This window comes from Scyliorhinus torazame, chromosome 9, assembly GCF_047496885.1.
Source record: "Scyliorhinus torazame isolate Kashiwa2021f chromosome 9, sScyTor2.1, whole genome shotgun sequence".
NCBI classification, from domain to species: domain Eukaryota; kingdom Metazoa; phylum Chordata; class Chondrichthyes; order Carcharhiniformes; family Scyliorhinidae; genus Scyliorhinus; species Scyliorhinus torazame.
In genome coordinates, this window is record NC_092715.1 from 168,076,321 (window position 1) to 168,097,459 (window position 21,139).

The 21,139-nt window shown below is 44.0% G+C and overlaps 1 protein-coding gene across 3 annotated transcripts in view; it reads right to left on the reverse strand.

The window, feature by feature from the left end:
* LOC140429575 (hippocampus abundant transcript-like protein 1) overlaps positions 1-21,139 on the reverse strand; it is a 123,633-nt gene that overhangs the window by 48,577 nt on the left and 53,917 nt on the right. For all 3 annotated transcript variants that reach the window (XM_072516759.1, XM_072516758.1, XM_072516760.1), the window contains exons 3-4: positions 9,381-9,443; positions 6,132-6,259 (exon numbers count right to left, since the gene is read on the reverse strand). In XM_072516759.1, the coding sequence (XP_072372860.1) occupies positions 6,132-6,259; positions 9,381-9,443 (191 nt within the window). The remainder of the gene's footprint in view (positions 1-6,131; positions 6,260-9,380; positions 9,444-21,139) is intronic.

Consider the following 21,139-nt stretch of genomic DNA (forward strand, 5'->3'; position numbering starts at 1 on the left):
TAATTCATTGCTGATGTGCAGCAAATGGTCACAATGCAAACTGAGATGGTGCAGGAAGGAGGATTTCAGATTTCTGGGACATTGGAACCGGTTCTGGGGGCGGTGGGACCATTACAAATCGGATGGTCTACACCTGGGCAGGACTGGAACCAATGTCCTAGGGGGTGCTTTTGCTAATACTGTTGGGGAGGTGTTAAACTAATGTGGCAGGGGGATGGGAACCAGATTAGGAAGTTAGAAGTCAGTAAAGAGGCAGCAACTAAAGCCAGTAAGGTACTAGATAATAAACTCATTGTGACTAAGGCGAAGAGTAGACAGGGAAGAGATGATGAACGCAAAGGGACAGGTGGTCTGAGGTGCATTTGTTTCAATGCGAGACGTGTAGCAGGTAAGGCAGATGAATTTAGGGCTTGGATTAGTACCTGGGAATATGATGTGGAGATGCCGGCGTTGGACTGGGGTGAGCACAGTAAGAAGTCTTACAACACCAGGTTAAAGTCCAACAGGTTTGTTTCGATATCACAAGCTTTCGGAGCGCTGCTCCTTCCTCAGGTGAATGAAGAGGTATGTTCCAGAAACATATATATAGACAGATTCAAAGATGCCAGACAATGCTTGGAATGTGAGCATTAGCAGGTGATTAAATCTTTACAGACCCAGAGATGGGGTAACCCCAGGTTAAAGAGGTGTGAATTGTGTCAAGCCAGGACAGTTGGTAGGATTTCGCAGGCCAGATGGTGGGGGATGAATGTAATGCGACCTGAATCCCAGGTCCCGGTTGAGGCCGCAGTATGCAGAACTTGGCTATACGTTTCTGCTCGGCGATTCTGCGTTGCCGCGCGTCCTGAAGGCCGCCTTGGAGAACGCTTACACTGAGTTCAGAGGCTGAATGCCCTTGACTGCTGAAGTGTTCCCCGACTGGAAGGGAACATTCCTGCCTGGTGATTGTCGCCCGATGTCCGTTCATTCGTTGTCGCAGCATCTGTATGGTCTCACCAATGTACCAAGCTTTGGGACATCCTTTCCTGCAGCGTATGAGGTAGACAACGTTGGCAGAGTATGTACCGCGTACCTGGTGGGTGGTGTTCTCACGTGTAATGGTGGTATCCATGGCAATGATCTGGAACATCTTGCAGAGATTGCCATGGCAGGGTTGTGTGGCGTCATGGTCACTGTTCTGAAGGCTGGGTAGTTTGCTGCAAACAATGGTTCGTTTGAGGTTGTGCAGTTGTTTGAAGGCAAGTAGTGGGGGTGTGGGGATGACCTTGGCAAGATGTTAATCTTCAATCGATGACATATTGAAGGCTGTGAAGATGTCGTAGTTTCTCCGCTCCGGGAAAGTACTGGACGACGAAGGGTATTCTGTCGGTTGTGTCCCATGTTTTTCTTCGGAGGAGGTTGGTGCGGTTTTTTGCTATGGCGCGTTGGAACTGTCGATCGATAAGTCAAGCGCCATATCCCGTTCGTACGAGGGCATCTTTCAACGCCTGTAGATGTCTGTTACTCTCCTCCTCGTCTGAGCAGATCCTGTGTATACGGAGAGCTTGTCCATAGGGGATGGCTACTTTAATGAGTTTAGGGTGGAAGCTGGAGAAGTGGAGCATCGTGAGGTTATCCGTGGGCTTGCGGTAAAGCGAAGTGCTGAGGTGACCGTCCTTGATGGAGACGAGTGTGTCCAAGAATGCAACTGTTTTTGGAGAATAGTCCATGGCGAATCTGATGGTTGGATGGAACTTATTGATGTCATCATGTAGTCGTTTCAGTGGTTCTTCGCCTTGGGTCCAAAGGAAAAAAATGTCATCGATGTATCTGGTGTATAACGTCAGTTGAAGGTCCTGTGCGGTGAAGAGGTCTTGTTCAAACTTGTGCATGAAGATGTTGGCATATTGAGGTGCGAATTTGGTCCCCATGATTGTTTCGTGCGTCTGGATGAAGAACCTGTTGTCGAAGGTGAAGATGTTGTGATCCAGAATGAAGCGGATGAGTTGCAGAATTGTGTCTGGAGATTGGCAGTTGCCGGTGTTGAGTACTGAGGCTGTTGCAGCAATGCCGTCGTCATGGGGGATGCTAGTGTAGAGTGCCGAGACGTCCATTGTGACGAGGAATGTTCCTGGTTCAACTGGTCCATGGGTGCTGAGTTTCTGTAGGAAGTCCGTTGTGTCGCGACAGAAGCTGGGCGTACCTTGTACAATGGGTTTCAAGATGCCCTCGATGTAGCCAGAGAGGTTCTCACACAGGGTCCCATTGCCTGAAACGATAGGACGGCCTGGTATGTTGGTCTTGTGTATTTTCGGGAGGCAGTAGAGATCTCCAATGCGGGGAGTACGTGGGATGAGAGCACGTAGGATCTGGATCCAAGGTCTTGATCAGTCTGTTAAGTTGGCGGATGTGTTCCTTGGTCGGATCTGCGGGTAACTGTCTGTAGTGTTCTTGGTTATTGAGTTGTCGGTATACTTCTTTGCAGTAGTCCGTTATGTTCAGTATGACAGTGGCCCCTCCTTTGTCTGTTGGTTTGATGACGATGCTGCGGTTGGTCTTGAGAGCGCGGATGGCATTGCGTTGTGCTTGGGTGATGTTCGGGGCTGTCTTGTTAATGCGACTGATGAATCTGGCATTGACGCGACTCCTGACGGCTTCAGCATACATGTCGAGTCTAGGGCAGCGGCCTTCCGGAGGGGTCCAATTCGACTCTTTCCTCTTCGGTTGCGGCACCGCAGATCTCTCGGTCTGCTGTTCCGGCTTATTGGTAGTCTCCTTGGGTTCGCTGTTGGCCTTTTGGGGTCTGTGGAAGAATCGCCGAACAGAAACTTATAGCCAAGTTCCACACACGAGTGCGGCCTCAACCGGGACCTGGGATTCATGTCGCATTACATTCATCCCCCACCATCTGGCATGCGAAATCCTACCAATTGTCCTGGCTTGACACAATTCACACCTCTTTAACCTGGGGTTACCCCATCTCTGGGTCTGTAAAGATTTAATCACCTGCTAATGCTCACATTCCAAGCATTGTCTGGCATCTTTGAATTTGTCTATATATATGTTTCTGGAACATACCTCTTCATTCACCTGAGGAAGGAGCAGCGCTCCGAAAGCTTGTGATATCGAAACAAACCTGCTGGACTTTAACCTGGTGTTGTAAGACTTCTTACTGGGAATATGATGTTATTGGTATTACGGAGACTTGGTTGAGGGAAGGGCAAGACTGGCAACTAAATATCACAGGGTTATTGATGCTTCAGGAGGGATAGAGAAGGAGGTAAAAGGGGTGGAGGAATTGCATTACTGGTCAGAGATTATATCACAGCTATGATTAAGGAGGGCACGATGGAGGATTTGAGCACTGAGGCAATATGGGTAGAGCTAAGAAATAGGAAGGGTGCAGTAACATTGTTGGGACTTTACTACAGGCTTCCCAAAAGCGAGCGTGAAGTAGGGGTACAAATATGTAGACAGATTATAGAAAAATGTAGGAGCAATAGGATGGTTGTGATGAGAGTTTTTAACTTCCCCAGCATTGAATGGGACTCATGTAGTAGATGGAGCAGAATTTGTAAGGAGCATCCAGGAGAGTTTTTTTTAAACGAGCAGTATGTAAATAGTCCAACTCGGGAAGGGGCATACTGGACCTGGTATTGGGGAATGATCCCGGCCAGGTGGTTGAAGTTTCAGTCGGTGATTACTTTGGGAATAGCGATCACAATTCCGTAAGTTTTAGAATACTCATGGACAAACATGAGTGGTCCTAAAGAAAGTGTGCTAAATTAGGGAAAGGCCAAGTATAACAAAATTCGGCAGGAGCTAGGGAATGTGGATTGGGAGCAGCTCTTTAAGGGTAAATCCACATTTGAAATGTGGGAGTCTTTTAAGGAAAGGTTGATTAGAGTGCAGGACAGACATGTCCCTGTGAAAATGAGGGATAGAAATGGCAAGATTAGGGAACCATGGATGACGGGTGGAATTGTGAGACTAACTAAGATGAAAAAGGAAGCATACATAAGATCTAGGCGACTTAAAACTGATGAAGCTTTGGAGGAATATCGGGAAAGTAGGACAAATCTCAAACGCGCAATAAAGAGGGCTAAAAGGGGTCATGAAATATCTTTGGCTAACAGGGTTAAGGAAAATCCCATAGCCTTTTATTCTTATATAAGGAGCAAGAGGGTAACTAGACAAAGGATTGGCCCATTCAAAGACAAAAGAGGGAATTCATACATGGACTCAGAGGAAATGGGTGAGATTCTTAATGAGTACTTTGCATCGGTATTCACCGAGGAGAGGGACATGATGGATGTTGAGGCTAAGGATGGATGTTTAAATACTCTAGGTCAAGTCGGCATAAGGAACGGGGAAGTTTTGGGTATTCTAAAAGGCATTTAAGGTGGACAAGTCCCCAGGTCCGGATGGGTTCTATCCCAGGTTACTGAGGGAAGCGAGGGAATAAATAGCTGGGGCCTTAACAGATATCTTTGCAGCATCCTTGAGCACGGGTGAGGTCCCGGAGGACTGGAGAATTGCTAATGTTGTCCCTTTGTTTAAGAAGGGTAGCAGGGATAATCCAGGGAATTATAGACCTGTGAGCTTGACGTCAGTGGCAGGCAAACTGTTGGGAGAAGATACTGAGGGATAGGATCTATTCACATTTGGAAGAAAATAGACTTATCTGTGATAGGCAGCATGGTTTTGTGCAGGGTAGGTCATGTCTGACAAACCTAATAGAATTCTTTGAGGAAGTGACAACGTTAATTGATGAGGGAAGGGTTGTAGATGTCAAATACATGGACTTCAGCAAGGCGTTTGATAAAGTTTCCCATGGAAGGTTGAAGGAAAAAGTGAAGTTGTATGGGGTTCAGGGTGTACTAGCTAGATGGATAAAGAACTGGCTGGGCAACAGGACACAGTAGTGGTGGAAGGGAATGTCTCAAAATGGAGCAAGGTGACTAGTGGTGTTCCACAGGGATCTGTGCTCGGACCACTGTTGTTTGTGATATACATAAATGATCTGGACAAAGGTATAGGTGGTCTGATTAGCAAGTTTGCAGATGATACTAAGATTGGTGGAGTTGCAGATAGCGAGGACTGTCAGAGAATACAGCAAAATATAAATAGATTGGAGAGTTGGGCAGAGAAAGGGCAGATGGAGTTCAATCCAGGCAAATGCGAGGTGATGCATTTTGGAAGATCTAATTCAAGAGCGGACTATACAGTCAATGGAAGAGTCCTGGGGAAAATTGATGTACAGAGAGATCTGGGAGTTCAGGTCCATTGTACCCTGAAGGTAGCAACGCAGGTCGATAAGAGTGGTCAGGAAGGCATACAGCATGCTTGCCTTCATCGGACGGGGTATTGAGTATAAGAGTCGGCAGGTCATGTTACAGTTGTATAGGACTTTGGTTAGGCCACATTTGGAATACTGTATGCAGTTATGGTCGCCACATTACCAGAAGGATGTGGATGCTTTAAAGAGGGTGCAGAGGAGATTCACCAGGACGTTGCCTGGTATGGAGGGTGCTACCTATGAAGAAAGGTTGAGTAGATTAGGATTGTTTTCGTTGGAAAGACTGAGGTTGAGGGGAGGCCTGATTGAGGTCTACAAAGAGGTCTACAAAATTATGAGGGGTATGGACAGGGTGGATAGCAACAAGCTTTTTCCAAGAGTGGGGGTGTCAATTACAAGGGATCACGATTTCAAGGTGAGAGGGGGAAAGTTTAAGGGAGATGTGTGTGGAAAGTTTTTTACGCAGAGGGTGGTGGGTGCCTGGAACGCTTTGCCAGCCGAGGTGGTAGGGGCGGGCACAATAGCATCATTTATGATGCATCTAGACAGATATGAACGGGCGGGGAACAGAGGGAAGTAGATCCTTGGAAAATGTGTGACAGGATTAGATAAAGAATCTGCATCGGCGCAGGCTAGGAGGGCCGAAGGGTCTGTTCCTGTGCTGTAATTTTCTTTGTTCTTTGAAACAAACTATTCCACACCAATTTATTTTATTTCCAGGCTAGTTATTAATCCATTCTCAGTTTATTAAAAATAGCAAAATAGTCAAAATGTATTGTAGGAGTATGTTGTTTCTGCTGCCAGCTGTTTATCTGTGAACACAGATTCCACAATTATAACCTACAGTCCTTACCATGGACTTATCCTCATTAACGGAATTGGAACACAAGTGAAGAACACCGTCAGCAAGAGGAATGATCTCCTCCCCCACACATCAGACAAAGCACCAATTAGCGGAGCACTCATAAATGATAAAAAACCCTAAAAAAGGAGAAATCGCAAAATTAGACCCAACTGCAGTAGAACAGATAATTTATACATTGCTGCAATAAGCTTTCGTTATAAAGGATCTATATTTGTATTGGTAAACATTCAAAATAAGGTACAGCTTTAAGGTAATTTTAACCTGTACTTAGATTCATGCTGGACAAAAGATGTGAATGGGGGGGGTGGGGGTTACGGCATGAAGAATAAATAGATTAACAGGATGCTTTGCAACTGGAGCACTTGTAAAAACAAAAGGCTTTTAAGCTTTGGGTGAATTGATGGGCAGTTAGACAGGACCTCGGGGAGTGAACATCTCTCAACTCTGCCTGAAGACAGACTAGACAGGATGGGAGCTGAAAAGAGGCAGGCTTCCTAAAGTGCAAGTTACAGTGCAGATAACCAGGGAACAGCGACAGAAAGAATGCTTAAGACGACTGGAGGCAAGAGGAGACCAAGGTATTGCTCAGAAGAGTAAAGGAAGAGTAAACAAAGTATTCTCTGTTAAAGAAACAACTGCAGATTTATGTTGGACAGCAGACTTCAAAAAGGTAAATCAAACATCTGATGCCATTTTAGTACAGTCTTGGAATCGAGTGTAAAAGCAATTATGAGCAGTTTGCACAGCAGTATAGACAAAGAAATCCTAAAGGGGTTTATGCAAAATACTGCACTGGATTCACTGTTAAAAATGGAGTGGAGGCTTTGTTTAAAAGTGTAACTTGGAAAACCTCATGTGGATTGCAGAATGCAATCCGCAAAGGCAAAGCATAATTGTGAGAGTAGATTTTAAAGTATGTTTTTGGGAGTGGAGTTTGGAATCTCTCACATGATAATCATTGGAGGATCCCGAGGAGACAGTCACAAACATTCACTTGGGGTTCAGAATTCAGAGTATTCGCCCAGTGTGCTTAAAAAGGACTGTGCGTTAATTAAACCTTTGTAGATTAACATGAACTTTGTCATCAGTGTTAATCCTAAAACCGGTGTATAATTGTTAAAAAAGGGAGAGTAAAGGTGTGTTGTATCGTAATCCTGTTGTATCATATCCAATTTTACATATACGATAAATCTTTTTTTATTATTAAAACTAATTAGGCGTCCTGTGACTCTGTTCCTCCACGTTTTATTAAAAAAGTTATGGTCATTTGAGCCAGAACTCCATTCTGGGATCATCCCATCCAGTTATATCAATGAAGATCTTAACAATAGACACACAATGGCTTTTGCATCAGGGAAGCCAAAATCTGCAATTCTTCTCAAAACAAAGAATTAGAGCTCTCAAAAATTTAAATGCCAGAAATAAGATATCAGTGATGGGCATTATTTTACCCAACTCTCCCATACATACTGCTGATATAAATTAGCCTAATCAGTGACATTAGTTCTCTTAAATACTGCACATTCACATCTAGAAATTATTAAAATTTGAAATCAACCTGCTAAAAGCACTGTACAGCTAATTAATGCAGCTTAAGTATATGGAACAGAGTGGAGCTACACTGCCTTCAAATAATGCAACTTGGCTGTTGAATCACACTGATTTTCTTTCACTACTTGCCAAAGTGGTGCCTACATGTCTAACATTGAGTCCTGCAGACGTTTCAGCAAGTCAGATTTTGAAAGTAACCTAATATGTTTGGAGCAATTTTGTACTCTTGATTTTGAATTGAAATCTCCAATTAGAGCACTGCACTGTCAACAAGGGGTATGGAAATGATATTTAAATACAATGCAAAAGTGGAAACACTCCAAGTCACAATTCAACGGTTATAAAGGGTTCTATCATGGTACAATACACATTGTTGTTGTTTTGGCAAGCTGTAGAAATCCTCTGGAGTGAAAGCAATAAATTTGGCAAATACCATCTGCACTACAAAGTCTGTTTATCCAGGGCATTCCTTTCACAGTCATGCTCAATAACTAGTGCTGACTGGACCTGAAGTCTCACACACATCTATAAGTATTCAGTTTCATTTTTAATATGTTGAATCTGCCAGATCATACGTTGAATCTGCCAGATCATACGTTGAATCTGCCAGATCATACGTTGAATCTGCCAGATCATACGTTGAATCTGCCAGATCATACGTTGAATCTGCCAGATCATACGTTGAATCTGCCAGATCATACGTTGAATCTGCCAGATCATACGTTGAATCTGCCAGATCATACGTTGAATCTGCCAGATCATACGTTGAATCTGCCAGATCATACGTTGAATCTGCCAGATCATACGTTGAATCTGCCAGATCATACGTTGAATCTGCCAGATCATACGTTGAATCTGCCAGATCATACGTTGAATCTGCCAGATCATACGTTGAATCTGCCAGATCATACGTTGAATCTGCCAGATCATACGTTGAATCTGCCAGATCATACGTTGAATCTGCCAGATCATACGTTGAATCTGCCAGATCATACGTTGAATCTGCCAGATCATACGTTGAATCTGCCAGATCATACGTTGAATCTGCCAGATCATACGTTGAATCTGCCAGATCATACGTTGAATCTGCCAGATCATACGTTGAATCTGCCAGATCATACGTTGAATCTGCCAGATCATACGTTGAATCTGCCAGATCATACGTTGAATCTGCCAGATCATACGTTGAATCTGCCAGATCATACGTTGAATCTGCCAGATCATACGTTGAATCTGCCAGATCATACGTTGAATCTGCCAGATCATACGTTGAATCTGCCAGATCATACGTTGAATCTGCCAGATCATACGTTGAATCTGCCAGATCATACACAGGCTGAACAGTTTCACATTCCAAGAGAGTCAAAAGATGCAAAGATACCGTGGTTGCAACATTAAAACTTCCCCCGAGTTTCATTGTGAAAAACACTTCACGTTGTGATTGAAAACTAAGGAATTCCTATTAATGCAGAGCAACCTACCACGTTGTCTATATATATTTTGCGACTAAAGTAAGGGATCCCAGCGGCCAGGCCCAGGGCAAGGCAGTAGCCAGCACAGAAAGATCTAAGGTACAGGACAGAGTGATACTATGAGCAGTAGACCACCTTTATTTGAAATCAAATAGTAATTGCATTATATCCAGCGATTTATTTTACTTGCACGCAATTACAGAAATATTCTTACCTTTACACCCTGAATAAGGCCGTTCATCAAAAATGTATGCTTGGGAAAGGTTTCATGCAGAACCTGTTAAGAGAACAAAAATATTAAATATACGAAAGACAGACCCTGAGAATGTTTAATTTACAAAATGAAAAGAATTCAGAATTAACAGACTCAATTGTTCATGCTTTAATTTTGTTGAGAGCAGCTATATTTATAATTTTGTTGGCAGCAGCTATATTTATAGTGATGTAAGCAAATACTACACTAGTTATGCTGAGAATGACACTAGCAACATTCCCTCTTTTTTGACTGTGCAGGTGGTTTATTTAAACAAACAGCCCTTTTAATGTTTTTGCGTGACTGATTTATGCATGGCAATTTGCAGGCTGCTTGCACAGTTAAACTTTTACAGGAAACACAGATCAATAAGAACAGAAAAGCAGTGTGACACCAAACCTGTTCCAATGCAAAGGTTTTGTTTTGCTTTATACAAGCATGGTAAAATATGATTTTTATATTCTACAATTAACAACCTTCCCCATTTCCCAGTAATTGGCATATTAGTAATGCCACTGGACTATGAAATACTACCGACTTTGCTAAATAACTCTATTCTGTCCACAAGTGAGCTTGCCAATGTAACTCCCTTTCCAGCCTCTGGATGGGGGCTCCCCCATTGTTGCAAGCTCAGGGATAACATCTGCTTTTTCTCTTGGAGAATCTGCAGCCTTCTGCTTGCAACACTGACGTTAGTTAACTCCACAATTAAATAATATTTCTCTGTCTACAAGAAGACTGCACAATAGAAAAACAAAGCCAATATTTCAGCTTGGGGGGATTCAAGAATGTGGAACTGGCTAGAATATTGGAAAAGGTTAAACTGAAGGAAAAAAAAGAGCAGAAAAAATGAATTGTGGGAGGTAGGGAACAAAGAAGATCTGCAGATGTAGGTCAATTAGAAAATGCTAGAAACAAGTCAAGTCGAAACTACTAAATAGCCTGGCCTTGGATTGCTATGACCAGAACCATGTTCTGACAGAATATCTGCACTCAAATATCACTCCACCTCGACTTTGTATTTTCCTCTCCCACCGCACAACTTTGATGGATCCACCTCCTCATTCTAAGCACCAACACTGCCTGAGAGAGAGAGAGAGAGACTGCCGACTCAATGATCTCATTGCTGTTTGTGGGATCTGGCTATGTGGAAAATAGCTGTGTTTTCTGATATTACAACAGTGACTACAATTCAGAAGTACTTAATTGTCTGTGAAGCACTTTGTTCACCCCAAGGAGACAAAAGATCCAATAAAAATGAGAAATGCAGGACGTACTCAGCCATTAAGGTACCATCCTTGGACAGGAAAATAGAGTAAATTTTTTTGGTCTATGTTCTGACGAAAGGTCTCTACCCAAACCATGAACTGTTTTTCTCTCCACAGATGCTGCCAAGTATCGCCAGCATTTTATGTTCTTATTTCAAACTCCACTGCATATTGTTGTTTCTTTAAAAAAATGTAATTTCTTTACTTTCAGCAGCTTCTGCTCAAATGTTCCAGCCCACCATGATTAATAAAACATGCACTAATTTTAATAGGTTTGTGTTGGGGAAACTTGCTTTGTCTAATTTACCCAACTGTCTCAACAAATCACATCAATTTAATAGGAATGAATGCAAGATCACTATGGTACCCCTCTACGCACTAGTGTATTACTGCCATCATCAACCAATGCAATCAGTTAACAATTTCCTCGACAGGTCAGCAGTTCATGATGTTGTAGGGAGCAAAGTTTTCAGTCATTCCTTTAACTGAATCACAAGCTATTATTACAGTACATTCTGATTCCCATAAGATCAGTTTTAAGTTACGCAAGATCAGTTTTAAGTTACATTAGAGCCTTTTACCAAATCAATATTATTTTTTCTTAAATTAATTGCGGTAAGTGCATTAGGATTGTTTGGTGTCTTATTGATGAGATCTTGAGACTTGTATTTTTAAACATGAGCCATTTATTGATAATGAAAAATGAAATGAAAATGAAAACGCTTAGTGTCACAAGTAGGTTTCAAATGAAGTTACTGTGAAAAGCCCCTAGTCGCCACATTCCAGCACCTGTTTGGGGAGGCTGGAAGGGGAATTGAACCGTGCTGCTGGCCTGCCTTAAAAGTCAGCTATTTAGCCCTGTGCTAAACCAGTCCCTCATTAATCATTAACATGTACAGATCCCAGTTACAGCTAAGCACGATGCTGCTCCCATGTAGGTCCCTTCTAGGCTGTTCCGAGAGTCTATCAGCATGTGACTCTATATATCATATTGCGGATGGTGCTATTCTCCAGTTCCACTTTAACCATTGGCTCTACAGAGCACATTTACTTTAAAAAAAAAATAATAATTTTACTGGAATTTTAGCACTTGCTCTCAATTTAAAAACCAGAATAAAAATTTACAAACCAAAATAAAAGGGGTAGCACAGTAGCATAGTGGTTAGCACGGTAGCATAGTGGTTAGCTCAATGCTTCACAGATCCACTTTCCCAGGCTCGATTGTCAGCTTGGGTTACTGTCTGTGCAGAGTCTGCACGTTCTCCCAGTGTGCGCGCGGGTTTCTTCCGGGTGCTCCGGTTTCCTCCCACAGTCCAAATATGTGCAGGTTAGGTGGATTGGCCATGCTAAATTGCCCTCAAGAGTCCAAAAATTTCCCTTAAGAGTTGAGTGGGGTTACTGGATTATGGGGATGGGGTGAAGGTGTGGGCTTAGGTGGGGTGCTCTTTCCAAAAGCCGGTGCAGACTTGATGGGCCGAGTGGCCTCCTTCTGCACTGTTGATTCTATGATACGTATCACAGGTTGTCACAGCGTCTGTGACCATACTCCAAGTTATAACGTTTCCTTATTTACAATAGTGTGCATAGTAAAGAGAATATATTATTTACAGTGACTGAAGGAATCAAATTAGTCCATCAATTACAGAGGATGAGACAGGTGTTCCGTCGCCCCTGCCTCATGTGTGGGCGGAGCCTGTGCCCTTCCAGCGGCAGAGCCAACCTCCCAATTTATCCTCCGTGTTGCATGTGTTTCTCTCCCCCCCACCCCCCCCTTCCCTCCGGATGTTCTCCCTTCCCCCAACCTGTGCCACCCCTCCCTCCCCTAGTTGCTGGTTACGAACAGGTCTTTGGAGAGATCGGTACATTTGGTCCATGAATCGTTATAATTTCTCAGATCTTCTGATTGAGAATTTTATTTTTCTGCCAGGTCTGAGAACCACTCCGAGGCGCTGACGACATCCAGCAGAGCACAAGTTTCCACCGGGCAATCAGGGAGGTGAAGACCAGGGCCTCTGCTCCTTTTCCTGTGAAGAGCTCTGGGTACTCAAATACCCCAAAGATCTCAACAAATGGACATGGCTCCATCCTAACCCTCAAAACCCTGGCTATGGCCTCAAAGAATGCTATCCAGAACTCATCAAGCCTGAGGCAGGGTCAGAGCATGTGGGTGTGGTTGGCAGGGCCCCCGACACTCCTCGCACCTGCCCGCCACCCCAGGGAAGGATCCGCTCATCCGTGTCTTGGTTAGGTGCACTCTTTAATGGACATAGCCCAGTGTAAGAGGAGGTAAAGTTGACCCTGTGCAGCGCCTTGCTACAGAGTCCACGCCCAGTTCCTCCCCACATTTCCGTCATGTTTCATCCAGCAGGATCCTGATCTTTTCTACAAGTCGTCCATATATGTTGCCACATTTGTCTCCCCCTGGCCAGTCCAGCATTACCATTCTGTCTAAAAGTGTGTGTGTCCGGGAAGCTGGGAGAACATATTGGTCTCTTTGCGGAGAAAATCACGCAGCTGCAGGTACCAAAGCTCCCTTTCGAGATTTGGAGCTTCTCGGTCAGTCCCCCCTGGTTCCAGAGCACATTTACATGACAATGACATACAGACACATACAGTAAGAATAAACATTAGGATTTGGATTGGTTTTGTCATGTGTACCAAGGTACAGTGAAAAGTATTGTTCGGTGTACAGTCTAGCCAGATCATTTTATACAGGACATACATAAATACATAATGTATAAGAGATGTAGGAAGAGGATCTGTGGGAGAGAGCTCGCAAGACAGTCACCACACCCCTGCACCATCTTGCTCGTATAGATACTCCATTACGCTTGCACTTTTTAAACTGATAAAAATAATCGAGATTTTAATTTTGCAAGCAATTCATGTTTACGTATCTCAATTTAACACAAAGACAGAAGATGGTTCCAAGAAAAAAAAAATGTTCAAACTATCCAATTCCAGTAACTTTAATGGCCCACATGTTCTGGTATGGGAAGAGGCCTCCAACACCATTTGTGAATTAGGAGTAGGCCATTCGGCCCTCAAGAGCCTGCTGTCACGCTGCTGATGCTCGTCAGGACCCAGAAGTCCCCGCATCCACACATCCACAGTACTTACACAGGTTAAATTCCTGATTGTTGGTTGACCCTGCCCAGACTGCTGCATTATTCCTACATCAGGTGGTCATATCCACAGAGACTTGGGCCATTTGTGCTATACTTACAGAAGTATACTTACAAAAACAGAAAATGCTGGACAATCACAGGTCTGACAGCACCTGTAGAGAGAAAAGGAGCTACTGTTGAGTCTGGATGACTCTTTTCAAAGATGGAGAAAAGTGGGGTCAGATTTCCAATGTTATGGGAGGATCAGTGGGGCTGGATCGGGGCCAGTGATAGGTGGAGATTGACAAAGATGCCATGGCCAGAAAGACAAAGGGAATGTAAATTGCAGTGATTAATGCTATTAAAAGGTGCTGATAGTGACACATTAAGAGATTAGAATGTGTTCATGGCAGAATAATGGTGAGTGATGTCAGAGGGGGAAACAATGGCGAGGGAAAAACAGATCAATGGAAGGAATGAAAATAAATGGATGGAAATAAAAATGAGGTGAAGGTGGAGGAGAGTGTTCACAGTCTGAAGTTGATGAATTCAATATTAAGTCCAGAAGGCTCTAACGTGGAAGAGGAGGTGCTGTTGCTCCAGTTTGCGCTGGGCTTCACTTGGAGCAATGCAGCAAGTCAAAGACAGACATATGAGCGTGAGAGCAGAACGGCGTGTTGAAATGGCAGGCGGCAGGAAAGTTTGGGTCCTACTTGCGGATGGACCAGAGGTGTTCTGCAAAGCGGTCACCCAATCTGCGTTTCATCTGTCCAATGTAGAGTAGACCACATTTGGAGCAGCAAATGCAATAGACCAGCTTGAAGGAGGTGCACGTGAAGCACTGCCTGCCTCTCTTGAAAGTAGTGTCCAGGGCCCTAGATGGTGAGCAGAGAAGAGATAAAGGGGCAGGCGTTACACCTTCTGTGATTGCATGGGAAGGTGTCATGGGAAGACAGCGAGGTCTTGGAAGTGATGGAGGAATGGACCAGGGTATCCCAGAGAACACGGTCCCTGCAAAATGCTGACAGGGGGAAGTGAGGGGAAGATGTGTTTGGTGGTGGAATCATGCTAGAGTTGGTGAAACTGGCAGAAGATGATTCTGTAGCCATCGCAGATGGCCACCTGCAAAGGACCATGGGAATTATGGCCAACCCAGGACTCCGACACACTCGGAGCTTGTGTGTATATTTGCAACCCAGAAAGCTAGACACAATCAAAACCCCCGCTCGTTTACATTCTAATGGCCTATTTCCCCAGAACTAAAGGACTGTACTCCGGTAACCGTTACAGATGCAGACTAACTGGCGCCACTCCCTTTGCTAAGAAAGCCCAACAGCCAAAGTCAATGACCGCTCAGGACACACCCAGCCATCAAGGCACCCGCCCCTTTATTGGCCAAAGTCAAAGGCAGTGATCGAAGCCGGTCAAATTATTGGGTCCCAAGCTAAGAACCGCCCCAAAGAGCATAAAATCCCAGATGGATAAAAAGAGACACAGCCATGTGTTCGGTCTCTCTTGGCCCTGGCCTACACCTAAAACCAAGTGTAGCATTACAACCAGAAAACAAGTTCAAGACCAACGATTGCTGCCAGACGGATGAGCCCAGCAGAAACGAAGCCACTTCTTCTACCCAGCCACGCAAGATCCGAACAAAGGCCTTGGTCATCTGCAAAAAATCGGATGCCTTGAAGTTAAGTATAGGTTATTGTAGTTGTTAGGTGTAGTTTAACTTGTAGTGTTTTATGTTGCATGTCGAAGTAATCCTTTTGTGTAAATAAACGATCTTTGAACGGACTAACTGGTTGTTTGGTCTTTGATCGATATCTGATAAAGCCTTGTGGTGGTATCATTGGATACCTGGCAACTCAGAAAACCATCATTATCATTAATAACTGCCATAGCTAGTTAATTTGGCAACATTATTGGTGACACTGGTGGGATAGTATTCCACTCATTAAAAAGAGCAATATTATTAGTGGCTCCGGTGTCGATTGGCAACAATTCTCTGAATGGTTGAGAGCCCTGCTATACTTACACTGGTTTTTACATGGGTACAGTAAAATGGTAAGCGGGCTGATTAAATTTGGTCTGCATAAAATTCAAATCTATCCGCTGTAACACTGATGTGAAGACCTGGACCAATGTCTTTTCTGACAGTGCCTCCCCATAAATAATATTTATTCCAATTCAGGTTGCAAAATATAGCTAAATTACTACAGTGATAATCCTGACCACGACTTAATTGGAGACAGTGCGCAAATGTGCAGTCAAATAAACACCAGACTTGCAGATTGAAATTGGGAGAGGATGCAGGTGAAGAATAAAGAATGGGAGATTGGTAAATGAAGCAACTCCATCTTTTCACTGCACAGGAAAAACATTGCTGTAAACTACGATAACTGACAATGGTCACCACTCAGCACTTTTTATTTCACATATCGCTGCATATGCATGCAGCCATCTGAGGTGGCCACCTGCAAAGGACCATGGGAATTATGCCCAACCCAGGACTCAGATAGATACAGAGCTTCTGTGTATTTGAAAACCAGGTTGCTAGACCTGATCGAAACCCCCACTCGTTTGCATTTTAATGGCCCATTCCAGAGAACAATAGGACTCCAATCAAGAAACCGGTACAGCCACTGACTGATTGGCGCCACTCCCTTTACTTAGAGAGCCCAACTGCCATGGTCAATGACCGCTAAGGACCCGCCCAGCTACCAAGGCACCCGCCCCTTTATTGGCCGAAATCGAAGGCAGTGATCTGAGTACTGTCGAACTATTGGCTCCAAGATCAAGGACCGCCCCAAAGAGCGCAAAATCCCAGAGGGATAAAAGGGGACACAACCATGTGTTCTGCCTCTTTTGGATCCGGCCTGTGCCAGCCTCCTTTGAATCCGGCCTGTGCCAGCCAACTGTAGCAAGAACAGCCAGCCAAGTTCAAGACCAACGATCGCTATCTGACGGATGAGCCCAGCAGAGACAGAGCCACTTTCTTCGAACCAGCCAAGTGAAATCCAGATAAAGGCCATATCCATTTGCACAGTGGCAGTCGCCCTGAAGTCAAGTATAGGTTATTGTAGCTGATAGGTGTAGTTTAACTCGTAGTAGATATTGTGTTTGCATGTCGAAGTAAGCCATTGTATGTAAATAAACCACCTTTTGAACTGACTAACTGGTTGTGTGGTCACCTGAACGATACAAGGAAAGGCTTGTGGTTCACCAAGATAAATAGAAATACCCACAGTATTGGCGACACTGTTGGGACATAACATCATATCATAAAGAGCACCATGCATCAGTACAGTTGCAGCCAACAATAACCAGACCAGGTGAAATTCAAGGGATTAGTGACAGTATTCAAAAAACTGGTCAATGAGATGATCAGTCAATATGTTTCAAATGAGGCAAATGTTTGCCACAGAATTAAAAACCTTGCTCTAGGAATAAAAAATGCCATGGGATTTTGTTTTCAAACAATGACCCAAATAGAACAATAGGACCTTGATTTAATGTTTCACCTGAAAATATCATGACAATGCACAATAATTTAGCTTCAACTCAGATTAGTTTCACAATTTTGTGCCAACTCTGATTAGATCCTGCAGCGGTCCTTGAACTCAAGGCATTTTGACTCTTAAATGTGCCACCTGATTAATGGTTATGATGTAAAAGTTAAACCTTTGTTAATACCCAGAAATGTGGCCATAGATTAGATTAGGAATTCAACAACTGAATGGTGATTTATTAAGAGGACACAAAGTAGAATTTTAAATGAATCATGAAATCTTGATACATTATCAAAACAGTACTGCTGCAGAGTGAAATATGCTGCAAGTTCGTTTAACTCATGTCTTCATAAAATTGGTTAACAATCCAACTGTGCCGTGTACATGTTCTGAATTTATAATTTACAGATCTACCGTTGTAAAGAAAATACGGGATGTGGGCGCGCTGGCTCGGCCAGCATTTATTGTCCATCCCTAATTGCCCTAGAGAAGGTGGTGGCGAGTTGTCTTCTTGAACTGCTGCAGTCCCTGACGTATAGGTGCACCCACAGTGCTGTTGGGGAAAGAGTTCCAGGATTTTGACGAAGTGACAGTGATGGAACGGCAATATGTTTTGAAGTCAGGATGGTGGGTGACTTGGACGGGAACGTTGAGGTGGTGGTGTTCACTGGTATTTGCTGCTCCTGTCCTTTTAGATGGTAGCGGTCAAGGGTTTGGAAGGTGCTGCATAAGGAGGCGCTGCAGGGCATCTTGTAGATGGTACACTGTTTGTCAGTGGTGGTGAGAATGAATGTTTGTGGAAGGGCTGTCAGCTGCCTTGTCCTGGGTGGTATTGAGCCTACTTTGGGTTCGAAAGGAAGTGTCTTCTATCACACTGCTGACTTTGTGCCTTGTTGTGACAAGCTTTGGGGAGTCTGGTGCCAAGTTACTCGCTGCAGAATTCCAAGCCTCTGGCCTCTTCTTGTACCCACAGTATTTATATGGCTAGTCCAATCCAGTTTCTGGTCAATAGTAACCCCCGGTATGTTGGTAGTGGGGAATCAGCAATATTAATACCACAGAATATCATGGGCAATGGTTAGATTGTCTCTTGTTGGAGTTGGTCCTTGTCTGCCATTTGTGGCACAAACGTGCCACTTTTTAGCCGATACCTGGCTATCACCCAGGTCTTACTTCATTTGGACATGGACGGCTTCAGCATCTGAGGAGTTACGAATGGTGTTGAACACGGCAATCATCATTGACCATTCCCACTTCTGACCTTTATGATGGAAGGAAAGCTTTTGATCGAGCAACTTAAGATGGTTTGGGAAGTGCCGGAGGAGCTCCTGCAGTGATATTCTGAACGGAAAAATTGAACTCCGACCACCACAAACATTTTCCTTTGTACCAGGATTGACTCCAACCTGCAGATGGGAATTATTCACAGTTGACTGCCCAAAGCTTTTCGACCACCTATAGGCACATGTCACGAGTGTGATGAAATATTCACTCGTCCAGAGCACCCAAGAAACTCAACACCACCCAGGACGAAGCAGACTGCTTGATCTGCGCCCCATCCATCAATTTAAATGTTTATCTCTACCACCAGTGCTACTGGTTCCACTGTGTACCATCTACAAGACAGAATGCAGCAATTCCCCGAGACTTCAATGGCATCAGCCAAGCCGACAATCTCTATCACCTGGAAGCTAACTTGGCAGTTATCAGTGGGTGAGAGTCACCAGCTACTATAAATCATGTTTTGCAATGGCAGAATAGGAGCACACGGTGGAGAGATAAAGCCAAATTGTGATGAGAAAAAGAGGGATAACTTGAGAATTGGTAATCGTTCAAAAGCATTAATTTGATGCGCATAGAGGCGAGTGGTTGGCATTTTTAAAGATTTTGTCCTTCTAAACAGTGGTCAGTAATTTAAATTGGTACTGGGAAGTTATTAGAATTGCATAAGGATGCCTTTCAGGCACTCACCAATGTTCCTTGGGCAACACCTTACAAACCCACAACCATCTAGAAGGACAAGGTTGTTATATAATTAGGAACACCACCACCTGGAGGTTCCCCTCCCAGACACTCACCACCCTGACTTGGAAATATATCGCCGTTCCTTCACCATCGCAGGGTCAAAATCCTGGAACTCCCTCCCTATCAACACTGTGGGTACACCTACAGGGGTTGCAGTGGTTAAAGAAGTCTGCTTACCTCCGCCTCTCAAGGGCAACTTGGTATGGACAATATATGCTGGCCGAGCTACTGACTGCCACATCCCGCAAATCAATAAACACATGTACTGCTCAACTAGTTAAAATACTTAATATAACTACAGACAACAGTGGAGTGATAGTTCTAAACTACAAAAAGAACTAGTTAAATAGAACACAATAAAAAAGGGCAGGTAACCTTTTACAACTCCAGCATGCAGGAACTGTTTGAAACCAACATGATCCATGCCAGCACATCTGCAGTAATAGCTCCAGCTCAAAGAATGAGAAGTCCAGACACTGATGCATCAGGGAGTTGGAAAGTTATCAAAACAGGTTATAAAGAATAATAAACCTGAGGATTGGTATTCCTTTAGAAACCAGCAAAGAGCTCCCAATATAAAATAGTATGTGGGTGTCACTGGCTAGGCCAGCATTTATTGCCCATCCCAAATTGCCCTGGAGGTGGCAGTGAGTTGCCTTCTTGAACTGCTGCAGACTATGTGGTGTAGGTACACCCAGAGGGTTGTGAGGGAAGAAGTTCCATGATTTTGATCCAGAAACAGTGAAGGAATGCGGACATATTTCCAAGTCAGGATGAGGAGTGACTTGGGAGGGGAACTTCCAGGTGGTGGTCTTCCCATGTATCTGCTGCCCATGTCCTTTTATACGATAGTTTGTGGTCGTATGTACAGAAAGCAAGGTCATAGGAGCCTTGGTGAGTTCCTGCAGTGCATCTTGTAGATGGTCCACATTGCTGCCACTATGCATCGGGAGTGGAGGGAGTGAATGTTTGTGGAGGGGGTGCTAATCAAGTGGCAGTTTGGTCCTCGATGGCGTTGAGCTTCTTGGAGTATTGTTGGGGCTTCACTCATCCAGTAAGTGGAGAGTATTTCATCACACCCTTGAATAGTGCCTTGTAGATTGTGGAGAGGCTTTGAGGAGTCAGGAGATGAGTTACAAGTCACAGGATTCCTAGCCTCTGACCTGGTTTTGTAGCCACAGCACTTATATAGCTAGTCCAGTCCAGTGCAGTTTCTGGTCACTGGACCAGAATGTTGATAGTAGGGGACTCCGCATTGGTAATGCCACTGAACGTTAAGGGCAATGGTTGGATTCTCTCTTGTTGAAAACCAGAGCAAGAGGAGGAAACCCACACAGATACGGGTAGAAAGTGCAAAACTCCATACAGTCACTGCAAGTCGTAATTGAACCTGGATACAAAACAGCAGTGCTAACCACTGTGCCACCATTTTGCACATAACTAATAATACTAATATGGCAGATTTCTACATAATTTTGATGACCAGCAGCATAAACCACAAATTTTACTCTCCCTCTCTATCTCTCTCCCCCCACCCCCCCCTCTCCACCAATTCTTTCTGGAAATTACACAATGTTTTGGTCTCAACTACTTTTTGTGCTAGTGGTAGAATTACCACTCTCTGGGTGAAGACATTTCTCATCACCTCAGTCCTAAAAGGTCCTTTATACTCAAACTATAACCCCTAGTTCTGGACTCCCCCACCGTCAGGAGCATTCTTTCTGAATCTACCCTGTCTAGTCCTGTTCGAATTTTGTTTCAAAGAGATCCTCTCTCACTCTTTTAAACTCCAATGACTATAATCCTAACTT